The 25226-nt window shown below is 40.9% G+C and overlaps 1 protein-coding gene across 1 annotated transcript in view; it reads right to left on the bottom strand.

Moving 5' to 3' along the window:
• CSRNP3 (cysteine and serine rich nuclear protein 3) overlaps positions 1 to 25226 on the bottom strand; it is a 98112-nt gene that overhangs the window by 60262 nt on the left and 12624 nt on the right. The window contains exon 2 of the mRNA XM_080971228.1: positions 20366 to 20533. Coding sequence (XP_080827354.1) covers positions 20366 to 20510 — 145 coding nt within the window. The 5' untranslated portion in view covers positions 20511 to 20533. The remainder of the gene's footprint in view (positions 1 to 20365; positions 20534 to 25226) is intronic.

Raw genomic sequence — 25226 nt, 5'->3', positions numbered from 1 at the left:
TCTATGCAGGATGTAATGTCAAATTCATATTGATATTTGTGAAAAGGAATCATATTACTAACTGGCATCCTGCCAGTAAACCTATTAATACTTTTAAGTTGCTAATATTGTATGAAAACTATGATTGAAATTCTAAGGATCCTTACTCAGAAGTAATCAGTGGGGCTTACTTCCAAGTAAACATAATTAGGAAGAAAGACATTAAAGAAAGCCTTGTTTTGCTCTGAAAGCTTACAGTTGCAGAATTCCACACACACCTCTTTTTTTTTTTTACTATTTTAATACTCTGAAACTGAGAAAAAATCAACTAATTTAATACCCTTGGATTAAATTACCTATCCAACATAATTTAACACAAGATGCAGATATAGATATTCAGAGTTTAAGACTGTAAATTCAGATTTAAAGATTTCTAAATGGCAGAAATCTTCCATTCCCTTCTGTTAATTCATTATCTTGGTATTTGATAAAATGACATTTCTTTGGAGGACAATAACTGGCAAAACTTGCTCAAAAGAATCACAAATAATTGAGTACCTCTGGAAATGTGTCATCTCCCGGAAGAAAGGAAAGTTAATTTTACTTTAGAAAATTTGAGATCCCCACACATTGTTTTAATTTGAATAGCTATGTATCTGTCTTTTGCTGTGAAAACCAGTTCTGCCTAAATAATGAATTGTTTTCACTGCTACCGCAAAATTGTATTTATTCATTTTATCCATTTATGATAAAATAGTCATTGCTAAAATTACATTTCGGATTTGAACGTAGATAAATGACAAATGGCAATGTCATTAACATTCTTCAAATGGCAAAAAATACCTACTTGTTATCCTTTTCAATGGTTCACTCATTAGCATAAGTAATTGACAGCTTGTTGCTCATTAAGGGTATGACCAATCATTGCAAGTGGAGTCAGTAAAAACAACGTTACTAACCTTGCTGGATTCAGGATTGGCTTCTAACAAAGACCACATGATAGAAGTCCCTTTCTAAAGTCCATAGCACCTCTCCATCTTTGTGTGTGTGTGTGTGTGTGTGTGTGTGGATGAAAATGTTTTATAATAGGCTTTCTAATAATTATACAGTATGAAACATCTAACTGTAATCTGATGAAGGGAAAGATAATATTATCTAAGGTGTTCCATAGCTTTTCAGATGAGACAAGCAGGTTATTCTGTCACTGAATTGTCTCTAGATTTCAGTTCTAATTAGCATTTCTTTTATAAACATAACAACACAGGTAATAATTAATTTAAGTTCCACCATTTTAGTGAAAACACATCATAATGCACAGATTGAACAGATGGTTCATGGTGAGAATCTGTAGGGGCAAAGATGATAGCCTTATATGTTAATAAGGAAAAACGAAGATCAATTAGGCACCTTATTCATTAAGAGGTGGTTTTTTTGTTTGTTTTTTACTTAACAGAAAGGCTTTTTTTCCATTTATGATGCCATAGGATACTAAGGATAGACATAAACAAAAAATGGTAGCCATTTTGCTGTAGCAGTCTGAAACAGAAAAAAAACCCCCAAATGCTTAGCAAATGGTGGAAGATGAAATAAATGAGAATAAGAAGTTAATGTGCCATTACTACACACTGCAGGAAGAAATAAATGGTATGATTGATTGATTGATTGATTGACAGACTGAAAGATGGATAGACAGGAAGCTAGGGGATGTTAAATATATATATTAAAATATGAAAGGTTAAGCAAGCTATGGTAATGAAGTCTGCTCCTATACAGGCAAACAGTAACTTATATTAAACAATCAATTCTTGGCTTGCAAAATTTTAGCTTTCATTTCTGAAATCTAGTTTTTCTCCAGCTACATCCAAAACGTCAGATTCATTGCAGAAAGTTTATACCAGTAGTTAAACTGGAGATAGTCTCAGAAATTTAACTGGGAAAGGAGAAAGCACCTCCTTTTGTATATAATGAGATTTGGTAACTCACACACTTTCTAAGCATGCCAACAAAAGCATAAACAAACATGAACACCAGAGTAACCCATTATACATTATGGACTTCCCAAAATGGTTTTGACAAAGCCCTATTCAGATGTTCCTCAATCATTTTCAGTTGCGCAAGGAAGGACGGAGGAGAGTGATGGTTTACTTGCTGCCTCCTCAGCCTCCGTTGCGTTCCTGATTCAGAATCCTGATTGTGCTGGGTTCCAAATCACACACGGGGCATCCACAAATAGAGCCAGCTCCTCACTACAGGCATTCGTCACCCAATGCACGCAAGGCATAAGAAGAGACCTGCTGGATCAGGCCCATCTAAGGCAGCATCCTGTTCTCAGTGGCCAACAGGATGCCCATGGGATGTCTGCAAGTGGGAATGCAACAGCATTCTTACCTACTTGTGATTCCCAGAAATCACGACACAGAGGCATACTACCTCCAACAGTGGATAGACAATGTAGCCATCATGGCTATTAGCATTTGATAGCCTCGTCCTCCATGGTTGTGCCCAACGGAGGGTTGCCCTGTGCATAGTGTATCGCCCTGGGATTGCTTTCCAATGAAATTTGGGCTTAAACTATTTAAATAAACAAGAAGGGAAATGCTTGAGCGGGAATACTTGAAAAGGACTTTAGTCTCTCACCAAAGGTCTCTGAGGGAACCTAGCAGTCATGTGATAAATCATTGCTTTAAAAACAAGATGTTAAGAGTAAGAGTTTTTAAGAGTTAAGAGTAAGAGCTGCTTCACAGTGGAAGGGATGGCAGGTAGGCATTGTGGTTCCTTAAAAGTATGTTTTCAGCCAGGTACTATTTAACATCGATAAACAACCTGGAGTCAGGGATGAGCAGAAAGTAGCCAAGTTTGCAGATAAAACTAAGTAATTCATAAGCAGAAATAGCTCCAGCAGCCTGGGATGATCTCCAAATGGATCTATCCAAACTGGGCAAATGGGAAACAAAACGAATGAGCGTCCGTGTAAGTAAGTGTAAACGTATGCACATTGGTGCAAAGCACCAAACCCAATTTTGCATATGCACTGATAATATATGGCATGGCTGTGATCAGCGCTGTTTTTCTAGAAAAAGAAGTACTGCAGCTCACCACGAACTTCTCCCTTGTTCTCTTAGAATGGCAATGGTGCCCATTTGAGAGGTGCTGAATCTGAAAAAAAAAAGTCCTAGCTTTGACTCTCAAGAAAGTCATTCTGGGATTGTGGTGGATAGCCCAATGACAACAACTCAGTGTGCAGCTATAGAATAAGGGAAAGCTATAGAATCTTTGGCCCTCCAGGTGTTACCAAACTCCAGTTCCCATCAGCTCCAGCAAACATGGCTCACTGACCAGAGATAATAGGAGCTGTAGTTTAGCAAGATCTAAAGGGCTAAAGGTTCCAATCCCTGCTATAGAGTTTGAGGGGTTTATTTGTTCAGAAAAAAGACAAAGGGGCAAGCTAGAGGTTAGAGTTGTGAGTGGCGTAGATAAAGTGAGAAAAGAGATATTATTTTCTCCCCCATAATACGGGGATTTGAGGTTGCTCAATGAAATGGATGAATCTTTCAGGACTGGCAAATACAAAGACACGCTTCTTAATAGTCAATAATTAATTTATGGCATTCACTGCTAGTAGATGTGATGACCATTGGTCTAAATGCTTTTAGACACATTTATGGAGGGTAGGTGTATCAATGGCTATTAGTTACGACAGCTAAATGGAACATTCAGAAGCAGGCTGCCTCTGAATATCAGCTGGTTGGGAGCAGGAGGGCATACAACAGGAGATATTTCTTGCCTTTATGCCCTACTTAGGCATAAAAGCATTCTTGGAGGTATCTGGCTGGCCAGTTCGTAACAGGATGTTGGGTTGAATGGATCACTTTGTGTGATCTAGAAGAGCTTCTCTTCTTAAGGTGGCCATGGACACAACAAACTTAAAGAGGGACCTCACACATGCCTTGCCATTTTATAGTAGCAAGTTCCAAGAGTACTTTTCTCCCAGATATTTATTTCCCCACCACTCTTGGCAAAACTGTATCCAGTTCTACAAAAGGGGAACCATCTTTCTAAGACAAAAGATTCATCAAATGGGAAGAGAAAGTGAGTTCTGACACTGGTTACATCATAAGCAATATATAATAAGCAAATCTCAGAATATTCATGTAAGCCCTTTCTACTGGTAAATCACAGTCACCATGAATGTGAATATCACCTCTTTTTCAGGCACAAAATACTGCAGAGGGAATGCTTGTGAAGTGTAATATTATTGCCATAAAAATATGACTTGGAGACCGCACACAACAAATGCGAAACAAAGACACATTTATTGTGTCAAAAACTGGCAAGTCCCTTCCTACACAACTTTCTCAAACAGTGTCCCTGCCACTTACCATTTATTTAATTGGATGTGAAAAGCATAGGACCATGCGAAGGTGCCCAATGCCAAATCAGACTATTGGTCCATCTAAATGTAAAGGACCCCTGACAGTTCAGTCCAGGCGCGAACGACTCTGGGGTTGTGGCGCTCATCTCGCTTTACTGGCCGAGGGAGCCAGCGTTTGTCCGCAGAAAGTTTTTCCGGGTCATGTGGCCAGCATGACTGGCGAAACCAGAGCAGCATATGGAAATGGCGTTTTCTGTCCCGCCAGAGCGGTACCTATTTATCTACTTGCACTTTGATGTGCTTTCGAACTGCTAGGTTGGCAAGAGCTGGGACCGAACAACGGGAGCTCACCCCATCGCGGGGATTCGAACCACCAACCTTCTGATCAGCAAGCCCTAGGCTCTGTGGTTTAAACTACAGCGCCATCTGCATCCCATTGGTCCATCTAGCTCAGTGCTATTTACACTTACAGGCAGTGGTTTGCCAGGGTTTGGAAACCATACTTGTAAATGCCAGGGATTGAACCTGGAATCTTCCAGATGCAAAGCAGATGTTCCATCACTGCACTATAGGCCTTTGCCTAGTTGCACACATACGCGAGCACACACACACACACACACACACACACACACTATATTGAAAATAGTGGTAAATGCTGCCTGTCAGGAGAGGCAGTTCTATGCACTGTTTTTATTGAGTCACAGTGGATTCATTGTTTTAGCTATGTCACTACTGCACAAAATAATTAGGGCATAATGCCCCCATCTGCTGCATACCATATTTCATCTTGGCACATCAGCCCTTTACGGAAGCTTTGCTACATTATTCTATTGTACCAAAGCCGCTGCAAAGGGTAACAGTTAAGGGACTCGTTTGTGCATTGTCACGATGCACAAGTGATAAGGAACCTCAACAGGGCCTCAGAAGGAGCCAATTTCTTTGATAAGAAGGAAAATGGCAAAAGGTTCTAGCATGTATCAGTTTACAGGATTAAAACAAAGAAAGCAAGTCGTTTGTCAAATTCAGCAAGATGTCCACATATTTCTCTGCAGCACAGCGCTCCTGTTTGCTGGATTGGCTCTCTCTCCTCCTCCATGACCCTATTTCTTAAATGTGTAATATGGTCCTTCCTAAGGAAACGTAGCAAGTTTCTATGGAAGAAACGAGCTCCTCACCAACTGTTAGGCAAGCAGTGTTTTATGAACAAGGCAGAGTGCCAACCTGTCCTACTCTTACAATTGGTTCAGTGTGGACAACGATATACTACTTCCGCTTATTCAGCTGAGCAACTGGGCTTGGAGACAAAGCAACTCATTTGTTTTTCAACAGCTCTTTGCTACTCAGTGGCCTTCCCAATGGAGATGCCTAAATGTTTACTTCCCCAAAAATACATCAAGAGTTAGCGCTCCCTCCTAATTGTATATCCTGCATTTGAGATAGCTTCAGGATCCAGCAATTTCCCCCCCACCTGGACTTAACATACTGTTAGGCTCTGTTATGTGTATGGCACATTGTGGCCAAGCTGTCTTTGATGAAACTCTTAGATCCCAGTCAAAAGATAATCCTGCCTGCTGCAATTTACACACAGCTACTCAGGTAAGCCAAGTACTATTAGCTTTAACAAAATTAATACCCTGCTAGAAGAGTGCAGTTGAATTTGTACCTGAAAATCCCAGGTATCATTAGATCTTCTTTGTATTCTTTACCACAGATGCCATGCTAAAGAACACTAGAGTGCTGAAGTCTATGCTTTCTAAAAACTTGTGCAGTGACAGAATTAAAATAGTATCATTGCTTATAACTTGACACTGATTTACCATTAAGGGAATTTCAGTATATTAAGCACTTTCAATTTATCTAATTTTTAAATTAAAAACATACCCCTAGATCTAGAGCTCCATGTGTGCCCTGAAGTACAGATAGAGCTTCGCAATGAATGGGCTTTCCAATCCATGTGAGAGATTGGTAGTTCAGAGTGACAATTCACAACACAAAAACCAAACGCAATAAATGTCTTTAAGGCTGCTATTTTCAGATCATTTATTCGGGAATTGCCCCATTGAAAGACTTAAGTGGTTTGAGGTTTGCAGTACAATTATTTATTATTATTTTACTCAGAGCACTTTTCTGTTTCTCGCTTTGACACAAAAAGGAAGGTTTCTTGAAGAAAGAAAATCAAAGTTCCTTTGCCTCTTATCTGGGAGGGTGAGGGAGGAAGCATACAGTGAGAAATGCCAAGGTAATAAAAATAAGATGTTACCAATTCCATTCACAGTTTCACTCGATAAAGCAAGTTAGGCCAACAACACATTCTCAGACTCCTGTACCCAGTAGGAGACTTAAGCAGTGCCATTATTCCTAGCACCAGGAGTTGTATTATATCCTTTGTCAACATTTCATCAACACATTCTCTCTTTTGGACACTTGCAGTGTGATAGGAAACGGGAAACTTATGTAAGATTTGTAAATGTCTACGGGTTCCTCCTACACATACACAACAAAACTGCTCTTTTAGCAGCATCAGAGTTGACAACAGATGTATGCCTAAAGCAAATTTGGGGAGGTGGCGATTCTTCCTGAGGTGAAACATCTGAGGAGTTTCAAGGGGAGCAAAAAAAAGAAGAAAAAGATTCAGAACATGAACATTTCTTCAGTGGGTTCCTGCACATCTCAAATATTCGTTTGGGTTTCTGTTGAGAGATTATTACACAGACAAGGAATTGATTTTAGAGCTACTAAAGATAACACCCATAATGAAAATGAAACAACAATTTACTTTTAATTATAATCTGAATTCCAAATATTTACTGAGTGGTTGTGGGGAGGGGGGTATACGTGTGTGTTCGATAATGTGAGGAAACATGTTACCTATTGATATATGTCACAAGCTGAGGTGGGGAACCTGTGGCTCCCTAGTTGTTATTGTTGTTGGAGTACAGCTCCCATCATCCTTGACCGATGGCCAGGCCAGCCAGGGCTGATGGAAGTTGGAGTCCAGCAACATATGGAGAGCCATGGGATTTCCATCCTTGGTTCTGGGCAAACTGAATCACAGGCTTTTTCCTTTTCCTTTTTACATCAACTGTAGTTAAAATCTACTCTTTTAGGTGTGGTTTCAGATCCTATTATACTAGAAACAAATGAATAGTACCATTACATCTCTGCCTGCCAGCTTTTCTCCCACATAGCTAGCTATAAAGCTGTTGTTCAAAGCTGAAAAGAACATACTATGCTCTCAGAAGTACTGTGTTTAACTCACAAATGTACATAATACCGTCTCAGATGCTTAGCTGAACTACATTTTCCTTCAATAATATTATCCATGTTTCATTTGCCCACATCAATCTATACATGCTCTTATTTAGTACATTGCTTGTGTGCCCTCATCACAAATGAATGATTGTAAAATGTTGTGGGTGATGACTTGGGTACCATGACCATTTGATAACTCCTAAGACAGGGGTAGGCAAACTAAGGCCCAGGGGCCGGATGCGGCCCAATCGCCTTCTCAATCCAGCCCGCGGGTGGTCCGGGAATCAGCATGTTTTTACATGAGTAGAATGTATTATTTATTTAAAATGCATCTCTGGGTTATTTGTGGGGCGTGCCTGGTGTTTTTACATGAGCAGGATGTGGGCTTTTATTTAAAATGCATCTCTGGGTTATTTGTGGGGCATAGGAATTCACTCATTATTATTTTTTCAAAATATAGTCTGGCCCCCCACATGGTCTGAGGGACGGTGGACCAGCCCATGGCTGAAAAAGGTTGCTGACCCCTGTCCTAAGAGTTGCAAAATGGGTAAATTTTATATACTGATCACAAGAACTGCTTTGGGAAGTGTGGCAATATCCTTCCTTTATTCATCCTTCCCATCAAGCTAATTCTCACGTTGCAGTCTGGAACATGGGGGGACACAATGTTCCCCTTCAACTTCTGATCGATACTTAGGTCCTGCTGATAGTCAAGAAGAGACTATGCGCTTTTGATTTATTCCTTTCTCTTTGTCCCCACTGCCCATTTTTCAACACACTCATGATCTAACTCCATGCTAGACAGGAGATCTCTAATCCGCTCTCCTGATGCTTAGAGCTGGGCTGGGGAACATGTGGCCATTCAGATGTTGTTGGACTACAATTCCCAGGCACCCTTGAACATTGGTCTTCCTGCCTGGAGCTGATGGGAGTTGAGTCCAACAACGTCTGGAAGACAATGCAGAGCTAGAAGACCAATGGCCTGACTCAGTGTAAGCCAGTTTCCTATGTTCCTAGATAGGCTCCCCGCACTATTTAGAGCTTTGCATGACTTGGGTTCTAAATGGCATGTAGAGCCCATATACCCAAATCAGGCTCCTTGCTGTACACCTTCACCCTCCAATGCAAGGGGGACAGTGGGACCAAGCCATTAGGGGTATACACAGCCCTCATTTCCCTCACACATGTTCAGCACTAAACTTTTAAGCAAAACTTCTGCTTCCCTAACGCCTCGTGCTACTGATATTTATGAGAACGGTAAAATTGTGAGTCTGAGATACGCCTGAGCTCTGCAGCAATGATAATATGGCAGAGCTTGCTCCTGTCCTTGTCAAATCCCTCTGGAAAGGGATCCTTTATGAATGAAGCCGAAAGTGATTTTTCTATTGACCTTAACCAAGCTGTTGAGCAAGAATGGAAATTGCATCTGGCAGAAAATGTATGTACATTATACAACAGCTCCAATCATGTGCCAGTCACAAATACCTTATGGTTTTAAATGTATTTTATGTTTCCAATAAAAAGAGGAAGAATGCACAAGGGAGATGGAAGCAACTATACTAACAAAAGATAAATTTTAAAATGTGTTGCATCCTTAATACTTTATATTTTATTTATAGGAGAGTTACCTATTTGCTTAGGGTAGAGCTTTTGGTACAGCCTAAGATCTTGGCTCAGGGTACAGCAAAAGGAACTTTTGTGCACAGAGTGGGAGTCACTTATTTGTTCTGTCTGCACACACTTCTTTTTATTTACTTATTATTTATTTCAACATTGCATATACCTCTTAACCCCGTAGTCTCTATGCAGTGCATAGTGAGGTTATAAAAGAAACAACACAGATAAAACCAGCTAAAATGAATAATAAAACCAAAGCGCTAACTTTAAATGGCAGCTGAAATAAAAAGGTCTTCACCAAGTGCCAGAAGTTCACCAGGAAGGCACATGTTGAATCTTAGCTGGGAGGGAGTTCTATAAAATTGGGCCCATAATACTAAATATACAACTGCTTGTGGGTGTGAGCTGTGTGTCCAAGCCATGGGGGATCATTAACAGACTTCTCCCAAGACCTCAGTGATTTAGCAGGGACGTACGGAATCAGGTGGTCCCCTAAGATTTCCTGGACCCAAGTTGCTAAGGGCCTGGTAAATTAATAAAAAATATATTGAATTTGTCCTGGTATCATATAGGCAACCAGTACAAGTCTTCTAGCATCAGAGTTATATTATGGTGGTAGTCTGTTTCCACCAATCCTCTAAGCGCGGCATTTTGAGGTCTGGGAGGGCAAAACTGCCTCTTTCTTTTATATCTGTAAGTAACTTATGCTTTATCCTTGGCCTTTTGCAGCAGTTGCAGCTTCCAGACCAAACTCATTGCAGTAAACAAGACTTGAAGTTACCAATAAAGTAAGACAGTTGAACAAGCTTCCTCAGGAGTTGGTGGGCTCTCTTCACTGGAGGTTTCTGAGCACAGGTTGGATGGTCATCTGTCATGGATGATTTAGTTGAGATTCCTGCATTGCAGAGCATTGGACTAGATAACCCTTGAGGTTCCTTCCAATTCTATGATTCTATGAATGCATGAATCACTGTGGCCAGGCTACCCCTGTCCAAGAATGGCTGCAGTTGGTGTACCAGCCATAGTTGGTAAAGGGCACTCCTAGCCACTGAAACTATCTCAGCCTCCAGTGACAAAGATGATCCAGGACCAACCTTAAACTATGAACTTGTTCTTTCAAAGGGAGTCCAACCCCATCCAGAACAGGCAATTTGGCCTATCACCCAGATAAGGGAACATCCATCAACAGTGCCACCATTTTTTCCAGGGTTCAAACTCAGTATATTGGCCCTCGTCCAGTCCACTACAGCACCCAAAGAATAATCCAAAGCATACATAGCCTCTCCTGACTCAGACGTTATTGTGAAAACGAACTCTAGAGGGACAGGGGAATCACAGAGGGACTTTTTAATAAGCACAGTGGGCTGCAGCTACAGGGAAACTGAAGGTTCCCCCTCTCTGCACAACTTGAAGTGCTTATCATTTGCTCAGTGGGTTTTTTTATCTTTGCCAATGTATAGTAAAACAAAAACAAAAACTGCAGGCTTCTTGCTGCCATGCTAAGTAGGCACTGACATCTGGAATTTTTTTAGGTACAGACAACAAAATTTAGAGCAAACGTCCCATCTCTTATGCTCAGGAACCATTGCCTACCCTACTGAGATAATGAAGATGGAAACCAGGAAGCATTTATGACAGTGAATTGCCTTAACACAAATAATACTTTTTATAAGAACAACATGATAATACTTTGTACGCATTCTGGGAGCTGGAAAAGTTTTAAAACTGTTCAAAGTGTTCACATCCTTTCCCTCAGGTAATCCTCTATAATGCTGTAGGAATTATTCTTTGTTCTACAGGAAAGGGTAATGAAGGCTACCTGTCAAATCCTGCCGTTATTCTGCTGCACAATGCAAGCCTTCTCTCAGCTGCCCAGACACCTATCAACCCTCTGTATGCACTTCTTCATACACTGAATACCAACCTCCAGGAAAAGAATGAAAGCAGAACCTATTCTGACCTTTCCTGCCAGCTGGGGTCGACCTTTCCGACCTCATTAGAGGGCCGAGTACGGAAGCCTAAATAAAGAGTTGTTGATACACTTGAGAGTGAATTAGAAGAAGCAGGAATTTGTCCGGCTAAGGAGCAACTATACTTTTTCCCCAAAGCACTGAGTTACTGTGCATTTTCTATCGTTTTGCTTGTTTGCTTTTATTTATTTTCTATATACATGCAAAAAAAATACAGTTATGCCAAAAAAAAACCAGATTACCAAATATCACAAAAAATAATTGATAAGAAGAAAAATACAAAGAAAATTATACATATAGCAGAAAACAAAAGAGAAAAAAGAAAAAGAATTATAAAGATTAGAAAAAAGTCAGAAGAAAACTAGAAAAAATTGACTTCCTTCGACCTCTGTACAGTCTATATGGTCTCGTATCTTAGGTTGTCTGTAATCATTTTAAATTTTATGGAGAGATAATTTGTTTACCTGTGGAGTTTTTAGTCTAGACTAAGCCAATCATAGTTTTGGGAACCGACATTCTTCATATAATTTGTAAATTATATGAGTTACTATACATTTTCATCAGACAGCCCAAGAGATTATCGTTTTCCTCTTCCATTTTCCATGCACAGAGAAACAAAATACAAAAAGATGGAGACTACAATGCTCTTCATCCAGAGCAGACCCATTTACTTCAATGGGATTCCCTCAGAGTAAACGGAACATGGAACATACCTGAGATGCACATTAAAACCAGTGGAAGAATGGCTAAGATCACAGGCCGCACTAAGTATGCAGGATTGCGTGTGGGTCTTGGGCAGATTCAGACTTTCATCAGACATTTCCACACAGTGTAAAAAGGTAAAGGTAAAGGACCCCTCACAGTTAAGTCCAGTCGTGAACGACTCTGGGGTTGTGGTGCTCATCTCACTTTACTGGCCGAGGGAGCCAGCGTACGGCTTCCGGGTCATGTGGCCAGCATGATTAAGCCGCTTCTGGCAAACCAGAGCAGCACACAGAAACGCCGTTTACCTTCCCGCTGGAGCGGTACCTATTTATCTACTTGCACTTTGACATGCTTTCGAACTGCTAGGTTGGCAGGAGCTGGGACCGAGCAACGGGAGCTCCCCCCGTCGCAGGGATTTGAACCACCGACCTTTCGATTGGGAAGCCCAAGGCTCAGTGTAAAACCAAGGCAATCAGGGACATCACACATTACAATTTTAGCAAAGCAGCTATTTCCATATGGGCAAGTCCCATGTCATTCTGGCATCATGCAGAATGGGAGTGTGTGGTATAGAAGGTAGAAAAGGGAAGGGAAAGGAAGGCCCTTCGATAAATAAATTTGAGAAACCCTGCTTTTACCCAAAGTGATACGCTAAATGGATATTTGCATGAATAATGAGGGATCCATATAGGTAAAGGCCAATTTATTCAACCTTCTAAATTAAGGTACCATTAATTTGATTTTTTTATTGCAATTTGGGTGGGGGGGAATAAATAAATCATGAATCTTTGATCATGAGCCTTGGGGTTGTGTTTAAGTATAATATAAATCCAGAAGGGATCACAAGAACCTGCCTTATACTGATTCAGGCTTTTGGGTCCATCTACCTCAGCAGTGTTTACACTGCGTGGCAATGGCTCTCCAGGATTTCAGACAGGGAGTCTCTCTGAGTCTTACCTGGATTGAACCAAGGTCCATTTGCATGCAAGGCAGATGCTATAGAACCAAGCTAAATTCCATCCCCATAAAGCAGAACCATGGAGATAAACAAAATGAGAGGGGTTATTTACCTGTATTTCCTATGGTGCTTTCCTGCTCAGTGAACCCACCAGGTGGTTTTGAAGGGTGGGGTTATATTGTTGGTTCTTGAGGCGTTTTGTTTCTTCATACAAGTTATGCCTCTGCTGTAGCAAGTTGACACCAAACAACATGCTTACTTAAATGTCTCTTTTGCAGCACCGATGCCTATATAATCCCGCCTCTTTACATATATAAATTTGTGTCCCTTGCAGCCCCATTTCATTCAAAAGGTGAGCTGGTATCAATTTTCACAGCTGCAGGGTCAGGGACCTTATGATGGTTCCCGTTCAGCTGTCCTCACCGCAGAAGCAGGATTTAATGACATGGTGGTATAAAACAGCTGAGTCTCAGCTTTACTACATCTTTCATTGTTGATACTCAGGCATAAATAAATAAATAAATAAGGAATCTGATGTTTGCCATGTAGTCACAGGCGCTTAAAGCATTATCTTGCAAGTTAGAACTTCATCTTACACCCACCCATCCCAAAACTAATGATTTATCTTTGAAACATCTGCTTTTATTACAGACTGTTTCTTGGTGTGTTGTTTTTTTGTTCCTTTTAAAGCTTGCAAGGTTCACTAGAGGAAAGCTCTTCTGCTGTATGACCAGGGGAAAATGAGAAGTAAAATTATAATCACCTAGCAATTACTCCCTTTTATGTGGAGCAACACTGCACCTGTATAATTAACTATACATCTTTCAAAGATTTCCTCTAAGCCCCTCCATGTGATACCAGGAGGAAGAGGAGGAGGAGAAAACTAAGACCACAGCTTTCAGTGTGAGGGATTGACTCAATCAAAAGTCATCCCAGACATCAAAGAATGCCTCTGATTACCCTTACTCACTGATTAACATACCATTACAGCAGTGATTGGTGTTGACATTTCTGAAGGAGGACAATCCACAGGAGGTGATAGTCTAAAGCATTGCCATATACTATGGCGTCAAACAATTTGCCATCTCATAGTGTGCATGTATAGGTGTATAATCCTTAAGGATGAAAAAGAAAAGTTGCCTCATAACCAAAATACTTGACAGTAGGGATGGGGGAGCAATTCAATCTAAGTCACAGTTTTCAATAAAATATGTGAGCTTAAATTCAGCTATCCTCTGAATCATGTTTTTCCCCCTTAATTTTGTGACAAAGTTCTACAACCAAGTAAAAGCATGTCTATTAGGGAAAGGTGAGTATAAAATGCATATACTAGGGCATGCAAAAAATACATTATACTGGGATAAATTGCTTGCAAAAGTGTATTAAAATGCTGGTGAATTTTCAAGGGGATTTAAAAAAATAATCACAGACCAATGCAGAAATGTTTAGAACTGAATTTAAGATAGAAAAAAAAAAAATGAAACTGACAGATTTGTCTATCGCTTACTGGCAGTTATTGAATTCTGACAAGGAGGGCAAAGGCTGCATGCAAAAATACTGTTTAATATCGTTTGTAAAGGCTTCGGCCTTAAGAGATCAATTATTTTTTCCCCTTCAGCACCTCCTGCCTTGGAAGTGGTGGTCTAGGGATAGGAATCAGGCAGAAGAGCAAAGCTGCTACTAAGAAGACCTGGGCAAAACACACACACTTAAAAAAAAACATTTAAAACTCACAGGTCAGGTACGCAAGTTTTAATAGGAAACAAAACAGCGCTACTTAACTAGTCCACTCTTAGCATGATAATGGGAGGGTGCTGCTAAGAGATAACCATTCTAAAAACAAAATTGACATGGCTAAACTGTCATGGTAACAAATCACACACCAGTGAGCAGTCATATCTTCACAGAATGTGAGCAGCATAATGCTCCGTTGTTCCCTTCTGAGGGGGATTGTTCCCTTATTCTATAATGGGCAAACCACCCAAATAATGACAGGGAAAGGAAGCAGTACAGCTCCTTTGCCAAACCCTCTGCACAACTGTAGGCATGATTCCAAAGAAACTCTGCATAAACCTTTAATTAAGAAAGCCATCCTGCAGATAATTAATGAATGTACTCCAAAACATTTTCATGACCAAAGTCCACAGAAGGAATCCCTCTGCAAATTCGAGCCATGTCGGGTCTCTGAAATAAAATCCTAAAGCCCCAACCCATAAAAAAGGAAAAAGAAACCCATTGGTAACCAGTGCAGCTCAGTTAACCACGACTAAATTTTTAGTAAACTTGGCCATCAATTTCTCTGCCATTTGTAGTTAAAGCTGCAGTCGCTTGGCTAAGAACTGTTAGAAACAATGAGCAGGAACACTGACTTCCTAATAGTAAGAAAAAATGGTAACAAGTATTAATTTAGAACTACCAACAGCATAATCCTCATCATGTTTACTCTGGGGTTTATCTGAAATTGCTCAGAAAATAATTTTCCAACAAACTTTTTTTTTGGGGGGGGGGGGGTTATTATTTTAGCTCTGCCTGAACTGCTGGCAAATTTCAGTCCTCCGCTGGAGAATAATGAATGAAATTAACTCCCCATCCTGTATCACTGCCACTATACAGAATGGAGAATTTTGAGAGGCCATTTTTGCTCAGCTTCAGTTTTCTAAGAAGAATGAGACTAATTCCATTATTATTATTATTATTATTTGTATACCACTCTTCATCTGTAGATCTCAGGGCCGTTCACAGCATAAAAATACAAGATAAAAACACAAAATACAAAAACAAAATACAAACAACATCAAAACAATAACCCCCTCCCTCTCCCTAGTAAGTGTACTTAAGATTGCAGCCTTAGTTGTTATTTAATTAAAAGCAATGTTTCTGCACTTCAGCCGAGCAATATACTGTTTCTATTTTTTTAAAAAAAGAAACACCCTTGAAGCAGAGTAATTTTATATCTATAGAAATCTGCATCACATGTTTTATCTATCAAAGGGACCCTGCAGAATAAAGTTTTCTGGTGCAATCTCACATTTGACTTTTTTCACTATTACACTTACAGTACCAATAGATATTTATGCCACAGTTGTTAGCTGTTCAGTTGTATAAGCAGGTAAGTTCTGGCATGGCACTTTCCCTTTGCACCTCTAACTTCCACCCAAGGTGTCACCCTAAAAGGTATTTTTAGGAAACTCTGCTGGCTTCAAATCCACAGTGATAAATAAGTCAAATTGTCCCACTTCACATTCAGCCATCGTTGTGTAATGTTTTTAAACTCCCAGTCTTCAAACCTACTCTATGAAAACCTCCAGAGTTCATTTTCCCCTCTTGGCTCAGGCAACCCCCTCAATGTCTTGAGGAGGACGTTCTGATGCAACCTATTGCATCACACTGACATACATCAAAATGTCTGTCTTTCTCTTTAGGGGAGGAGAGAACGAAGACACAATATCCTGGAAAACGGCTGCCAGCCATTCTAGCTCCTGGTGTTCCAACTGAGTTGGCCCTTTCCTTTCCCCAGCCACCAATGTGATAGCCCACCATCACAAAGCTACTCAGGGAGCATGCTGCCCCAAGGGGACGGGAGATGTAGGTTTCTTTTTTCCCCCAACCCTTCTAATTGTCTTTTCTTCTATATTATACAATTTTAACTGATACTTATTGATTTGTAATTTCTTTGTAAACCAATATACAGTGGTGCCTCGCAAGACGAAATCAATCCATTCCGCGAGTCTCTTCGTCTTGCGGTTTTTTCGTCTTGCGAAGCACGGCTATTAGCGGCTTAGCGGCTATTAGCGGCTTAGCGGCTATTAACGGCTTAGCGGCTTTAAGAAAAAGGAAACAAACTCACAAGAACTCGCAAGACGTTTCGTCTTGCGAAGCAAGCCCATAGGGAAATTCGTCTTGCGGAACGACTCAAAAAACGGAAAACTCTTTCGTCTAGCGAGTTTTTCGTCTTGCGAGGCATTCGTCTTGCGGGGCACCACTGTAATGATATTTGCCTGAAAATCAGTATATAAATATCTTATCACCTCACAATGTGCGAAAGCCTACCTGGCATTGAACCATTGCTACTTACAAGAACATTACTACTACAGAACAACAAACCCCTGTGTTGCCAACTTAACATAACAAACAATACAAGCAACACGCAGACCAGTATACTAGATAGCACTGTAATTCTTATCGCATAATATACATGATTTGGTACAACAAAAACAAAATGTGTGCACTTGTAAATTCTCTAAAATATTTGAAATCTATTGAACACACGTCTGCCAATCTTTGAAAGTCCGTAGAAGTATAATAAGTCTATGGTTGAAACAAAGTAATAGATGCTACCCTGTGGGCTAAGCGGTAAAACTTTTTTTAGGCGTTCATGGTGCTGAAGTAGTAGGTGAATAACAACGGACAGTGATCCCAGATAATCTGACTGTTTCGCTGGAATCTTCTTCAGCACAACCCATAGATTAGAAAAATGCACAAGGAGCAGTGGTCATGAGGATATTACAAGAACATAACTGAAAACTATGTCAAAGAATGGCAATCCATAATAAAAAAGTAACCCAATGTATGGCAGAAGGTAAAACAATGAAGGATATATAGGCAGACGTGTAGGAATTTGTGAAACACATAAAGCAATGTTGTCCTTTACATGCAATATAATTTTGTTAGCTTGGGCAGAGCAGCAAATTGCAAGCCACTCCCAAGTAATGGTCCATACATAGCATCAAAGGCTGATCAAGTTAATTCTGGCGCCAGAGGCAAAATAAAACCCACTGTCATTTTCTCTGTGAATAAAAATATAATAAATAACCAACTATTTTCATGACACCAAAAATTGGCTGGTTGGCCAGTTAGAACAGGAGGCTGGCCTAAATGGGCCTATGGTCTGATCCAACAGCAATCTTGTTCTTATGTTAGCTGTCTGAGGGAGCTGCCTCGCAGTGACGCGACTGCACTACAAATTTGTTTAAATGTTTCGGAACGCGCTGTGACATTTCCTTTAGATTTGTAAGGGGGGGAAATTAAAAGTTGTGTGAAGACATTCTCCTTCTCGCAATGGCTATGAAACGGTCATAAAATATCTATGTGAATATCACAATCTCTTACAATTTATTCAATATTCTAAATTATTCAATGCATTTTCAAGTGTATGGATTAATTTTTCAATATGTTTTTGATGGTGCTTGGGAGCCAACAATCATATTTAGTTCCGATGATTCTGGTAAAAAAAGTAGTGCCAAGATATCTATGAATAAATCGGTTTCTACCTGCCCATCTCTTGCTGAATCTCACCTGGTTCCTGAGAAGCACAGTGATCTCAGAATTCTCAGAATTCATTGGGTGGCAGGCCTAGGCCTTCCTGAGAGGCATCATTAAAGCTGAACTCTCGTCTTCTGTATGTTGTTAGGCTTTATTGAACTCCTGTGCTTTTTCTTGCTGTTCTTAGTCATTCGCATTGATGGTTTTCTTGTGTATTTTTGTGAAATTTGTGTTTTTCACTTGCCATACATTGTATATGTTAAACAGTATATAAATGGACTTGAATAAATACACATACACAAAAACGTATACTCAGCAAACACTCACCTGTTTTATCTACTACCACTACACCTTGTCAACACTTCCCAGTCGCCTCTTTAATCTTTCTCAGCCTCTCCTTATTCCTGCACCTTATTCCTACTATCCTTTCATTATTGTTAGTAGTAGTAGTAGCAGCAGCAACTAACAGCGGTAGCTGAATGCCAGTTAATGATGTTGCTGCTGTAACAAGGCTTCCCATTTTTTTTAATGTTTTTTTTTTCTGTGGAGCCTAGAAAATTAGTGGATGTGGTTTGCTGTCTGCCATCAACAGGAATTCATATTTATACAGCGTTCTTGCAATTATAGTACTGATTAATGATAAGTGCCCTGCTGTCTGCAATCTATTCCTTTGAGGGAACCACATTTTATGTTCCAAAAAATGTTTTATACCTCTTAGTGATGCATTATTATTCTTTGCAGATCAAAGATCATGGTTGTCATGGAAACTGCAAAAACTGGAAAGCCAGTCGTGACATAGCAATGGCATAATGGGGAAGATCTGCTGGGAAATCACTCACTAGCCTGGGGTTTTGTGTTGGAAATGCTTGGGTGAATTTAAGTGGAAAGCCAAGTCGTTTCTGAGATCTAAAAGCATTGTGGTATTAAACGCAAAATATCAGTCGCTGTTACAATCAGCATGCTTGACTGTGTGCAGTGCAGCAAAAAAACATGTTCCTAATTTTTTCTTCCTCCAAATGGGATGCAGGAATACTACAGTTTTATTAATCCCATTTTCTACAATCCCACAGCAAGCTTTTGTGGATATATAGCATGCCATACTCCTAACCAAAGGCTCAGTTCCTTGAATTGCAGGCTTTAAAATTTATCCAAGTCATTTGCAGAATTAACAACAACGATCCAAATACAGTGGTACCTCGGGTTAAGAACTTAATTCGTTCTGGAGGTCCGTTCTTAACCTGAAACTGTTCTTAACCTGAGGTACCACTTTAGCTAATGGGGCCTCCTGCTGCCACCGTGCCGCCACCGTGCAGTTTCTGTTCTCATCCTGAAGCAAAGTTCTTAACCTGAGGTACTATTTCTGGGTTAGCGGAGTCTGTAACCTGAAGCGTCTGTAATCTGAAGCGTCTGTAACCCGAGGTACCACTGTATGAGAATGAAAGTTGACTAGGAATAAGCAGATGGGCCAATGACAGAATGAATACTTGACTTCATGGTAATCGGTGTGGAACACATTGCAACATGTTAATTTCCAGTGTTAGAAAATGTCGGTGTGTGTGTGTAAGAGTCTTGATATCTGCAAGTTCCATCTTTCCATGCCAGAAGCAGAGAAGCTGTGGCCCTCCAGATGTTGGTAGACAACAACTCCCATTAACTCTGACAGTTGGCCATGCAGGCTGAGGCTGATGGGAGCTGAAGTCCCAACACCATCTGGAAGCCCATAGACACCCCCCCCATTCCGGTTCCAGAACTTTCTTTTGGAACATTTGGACAGCCTGACCATGAATGCTGTTGCACCGGTACTTATGCAGTACTTATTTTACCCTATTTGGGGAAAGTATAAATCTTTCATCTAAGTGAAGTTTCTGAAGCATAGGGTTAAACAATTAGGGTTACAGGCATCCTGAGATACACTTCCACTAGCTGGTGTGTGTGTTACCTGAGGTACCATAAGACACACAGACATTTCCCCTTACTTTTAATCCTGGGAAGTTTCTGTTAATAACTTTTAAATCTGTACTGTAAGTCTATGGTGGGCTGTCTGTCCTATCATACTGGATTATGTAAACAATTAAGTAGATATATGTGTGTGTGTGTGTGTGTGTGTATACACACACACACATATACATACATACATACATATGTGTGTGTATATATGTGTGTGTGTGTGTATTCCAAAGTGAAAACATTGCCCCAAAAAAATGTTTAAAAAAGAACATGGATCCACCTTCCGTAGCATCTGGTACTTACGAATAAAATGATTTGAAGTGGACAGATTGACACTATCAGCATCGTCAGCGCTTTTGCCGCTAGAAACTTCATCATCCGATTCCCACACAGAGAAGATTGAGGAGCCGCCAACTTCTTCAAACTTCCTCATTAAAATTCCACTCATAGCTTCAGCATTGTCACATGTACCTGTCAGAGGAACAGGAGAAATGAAGCATGAAAACATTTGACCGCTGACCATGCTATCAAGATCTCCAAAGTCATTGCTGGAGGGTTTTTTGTTTTTTTTACAAACATACTTGGCTTCTGTTTCTGCCTGGAGACTGGTACTTTTACCAACAGTCAAACTGGAATTAAAAAACCAAACATGTACGTGTTTTGTTACAGACACATACTTCCTCAAATAATTGGGCAGGAACAATCAGTTCTACAGCTTGGCTCAGGCACTACAATAGTCAGCAGTGGACTGGTGTGCCCCTGCACAACGGAGGAAATCTTACGTATAATATAGCTCAACAGCTTTTGGGGTGTGCTGGTTTTTACTTTTGGAAGTATGGCAACCCTAACATAAAATATGCAAATACCTAATTGTGAAAAGAGGCCCAGTTTGAGCAATCTTCCAGCTCTTTTTCGGAAGAGAAAGCATTGCATAGCATGGATCAGGCATCTATTTCATCTGGCATCCTTGTGGAATGGCTACCCCACATCAGGACGTGATTTGTACAGTGGATGGAAGAAAACTGTGCCTGCTCTTCTACCATTTGATGGTTCTTACCACCCAAGTAACTGCACAATCCTATTGCAGGCAAAACAACGAATGATGAACAGTCTTTCCAACACTGAAGAGGCTGGCGTGCTCACCTGTTTGCCTATATAAGTATGCAGCTTTTTTATTCAGATGTTAATTTCCACTGCATGCATTCAATGGGATTTGTTTCCTAATAAGCCACATATTTATGATTGCGGCCAAATGTCTGAATGGGTCCAACGTTAATATGTAGTATTTGGTTACACAGGAAAGGCTGTTTTATGTCATAGTGCCCTCAGGTTCTCCTCACCCACTGATACTAGGCTTGAAAACTTTATACCATAGCCAATGTTAACTCTTCCCTTTCCAGCTGTAACCCCCTCCCCCAAAAATGTTCCTCTCCACTATGCAAAATACTATTTGTTGGCTTAGAAGGAAATACATGGGATGGTAGGGCAATCCCAGAGCCATCCCAGCTCAAGGACATAGCTCTCCCACCTTTCTCAGACTTGGAGGACTTTATTTGGTTGGTGAACATAAACACACTTAAAGCTTACACATCTCCCCAATGCAATATTCCCCTGTAGACCTAGTCTGGTCCTTAGAGGCAGCAATGAGCTGGAAGAATCCATAGGTAACAGAAGGGACAGTACCAGTTCAGGCTGCAAGTGGAAGCACCACAATTTGCTCCCCAACTTTAAAAATGGATAAAAGTAGTAGGATGCAGGGGCATAGCATGAAGGGTCAGAGGGGAGCCATGGCCCCAGGCTTACAACTTTTGAGGGATGCAAATCAGGCACCCCAGCACGGTGCTCCTCTCCGCCTGCCAAGGGCTGTGTCTGCTGGTTGGGCTCCCCTTGCACGGGCAGGCAGCAGCTCAGCTCAGCCCAACTTTTCTCCGGTGGGATCGCTCAGGAGGCGTTCTACAGCTCATCTCTAGCCATCAAAATGTTTTTCTTTTAACCCTGCAGAAATCTGGCACGGACTGTGCCATCTAGCCTTCATTTGATCGCTATGTTGTTAGAATATTTCACTTGTAAAGGTAAAGGTGACCCCTGACCATTAGGTCCAGTCGTGGCCGACTCTGGGGTTGTGGCGCTCATCTCGCTCTATAGGCCGAGGGAGCTGGCATACAGCTTCCAGGTCATGTGGCCAGCATGACTAAGCCGCTTCTGGCAATCCAGAGCAGCGCACGGAAACACTGTTTACCTTCCCGCCAGATGTATCTACTTGCACTTTGACGTGCTTTCGAACTGCTAGGTTGGCAGGAGCAGGGACCGAGCAATGGGAGCTCACCCTGTCACGGGGATTCGAACCGCCGACCTTCTGATCGGCAAGTCCTAGGCTCTGTGGTTTAACCCACAGCACCACCCACGTCCCAATTGACTTGTCCCAATTTGACTTGTAGTCTGTTATATTAAGCAACTATATAGCAAGCTAACATAATTCAAATCTCTCACCAAACCCCCCAACATTCCCAAGTGACAGTTTATATGGCATGATCTTCCAAGGATGCCGTCCTCAACTGCCTTTCTAGGGAATAAAGTCTCCTGAACACAGTAAACATGCACAAGATTCCACAGTGAAAAAGAGAGGGATTACAAGTAGCCTGGAGTGCAAATGCCTAATGGGGTTATCTTTGTTTTGTGGCTTCCTGATTTCTATTTTGCACATGTACTAGCAGAAATCCAGGCCTCATTTATCTTTGGGGAGAGAGCCCAGAGTGGAAGCAGGAAATTCTCTTCTAGGAAAGTTATTTTACAATAACGGGGGGGGGGGGGGCTCTAAAGCAATTGTCATGTTATGTGTTCACACTGACTACATGAGAGTGGGGAATTATGCAGCCTTCCGGACTATACAGCCACTCTTGAATCGCTCTGCCTCACACCAACTTCTGACTTCTATGTGGCTAAAATGTAGCCTTACTGTAGAATATAAGAGTTGCATCTATTGACCCACCTACCATGGGATGCCTCTGAAAGGTCAACTGTGAGAGAAATGCAGCCCTCTGGTTGAAACAGGTTCCCCATCCCTTGACTTTACAGTGGTACCTCAGGTTAAGTACTTAATTCGTTTCAGAGGTCTGTTCTTAACCTGAAACTGTTCTTAACCTGAAGCACCACTTTAGCTAATGGGGCCTCCTGCTGCCACCGCACCACCACCGTGCAATTTCTGTTCTCATCCTGAAGCAAAGTTCTTAACCTGAGGTACTATTTCTGGGTTAGCGGAGTCTGTAACCTGAAGCGTCTGTAACCTGAAGCGTATGTAACCCGAGGTACCACTGTATTGTTAATTGTGAGGGTTTTTTTACCTCAGGCCTTTTTTTTTTTTTTACCCCACTGATAAGTGGCACGTGTGCTTTGACATTCTGTTGCATTGATGGAGAATGGCAGAGACCGATATCCTTCTAAGTGGTGACATCCGGTATTGTCTGAACTGAAACAAAGACATTCATTCCGATTTCTTTTAGAAAGCAGGTTTGTTGTGCAAGACCTTCAAATAAACTTTAATTGTGCAGCTTGGTTTCTTCTCCACATCTGAATATGTATCATTTTATAAACATTTGCCTCCGAGTGTCCTTTGCCATTAACTACTTTTATACTGACGGCATAGATGAGAGACAGAGAGACAGAGAGAGAAGGTTACACTATGAGCAAGTTTATCATAGCTCCACAGTCAAAACAGCAGTTATACCAAGGAGGCCAGCTGTTCATTTAGAATAGGATCCACAAACCAATTAATCTGGCACACACAACAGAGGACATGCCTATCACAATTATATCATAAAGACTGGCCACCATTTCTGAGTTTGCCAGGGTGTTTTGCCTTATGCAAACAATTCTGAAAGGAATATGTTTCTTTTTTTAAAAAAAAATGAAATTTTAAAATGAAGGAAAAACTTGATGAAGTTTGTGAAATAAGAAATCCATGTCTTCATTTAAAAGCACAACTTTTCAACCGTGGAATTAATGATTGCCCGTTGTGCCCAGTGACAGTAGCTGGATGACCTGAAATCAAAATTGAAGTTGTTAGCCTTTAGAATCCACGACTTATGTCAAAATTAAATGTCCCCCACCCCAATATTCATGTAGGTCAACAGAAAGAACAACAATAACGCACCAAACTCAGTTATCCACAGCAAACAAAATATGATTTCTCCACTACTTTCAAATGTACAGGAATAAATGGTTTTACACCTTCCCGAGTGCCACTTGTCTGTAGCTTTTGAGAGCTGCCAGCGTATAGCTAATTATAACCCAGCTGACGTCTCTTGGCATCACATTCCCCAAGAAAAATAATTGTGCGGCATGGATGCAAGGCAGAAAATGCTAATGGAGACAGCAGACAAAGAACTGCATGTTTATACTGGAGGCAGTGATGGGAGAAACCACATCACTTTGTCTGAGCAGCTGAAGCAGTGAGACACATCAAGTCGCTCTTGTATCTGCTGTGCAGGAGATGCTACTGTCACTATAAGGAGTAAAAACAACAACAACAAAAGGAGAGAAGGAGACAGAGAGACAGAGAAAGACGTGGTAGGGGATCCCTAGGGTCCTGAGATGAGGCATGTTCAGAATATTTTCATGCCCTCCCCATTCTCTAAACATGTCTCCCACACAACCAATGTTCCTCATTGTCTCCTGCAATGGATGCTACACTAAACCTGTGAAATCACAATTATTTCCATGGCAACAAGCTGCAACATCAAAACTGAAGGGTTGTGGTTTGACTGGAGCACAGGACAAAAAAGAAGAACTGGTGGACTCTTAAGCAGAAAATAAACAAATCTCTCCCCCTCCCCATTCACCTTTTTCTTAAAGGATCTTGTTAAGAAGGGTTGGCAAATGTATTTTTATTTTCTGGGATGAGATCAATCAACACAACAGCAAGATCCAAACATATCTGCAGGAAAAGGTAATGGTAAAAGCAAAAAAGGACAAGCCTTTCCTGATCCAGGGCAAATTAAAAATTGGGAGAAGTCAGGATGTGGTAGGTCAAATTGTCTTATTTGCATGGGTGGATGCACAGATAACCAGCTCCCCATTTCACCTGTATGCTTGCTACAGTTTTATTAGATGTTTGGTAAATGATTATCTATAGTCACCTATGTGAGGGAATGAAGAGCGATTTACA

This window comes from Podarcis pityusensis, assembly GCF_964106645.2.
Source record: "Podarcis pityusensis genome assembly, chromosome: 1".
Lineage (NCBI taxonomy): Eukaryota > Metazoa > Chordata > Lepidosauria > Squamata > Lacertidae > Podarcis > Podarcis pityusensis.
The sequence above is the reverse complement of the archived record's forward strand: the minus strand, read 5'-3'. Positions and strand labels throughout refer to the sequence as shown.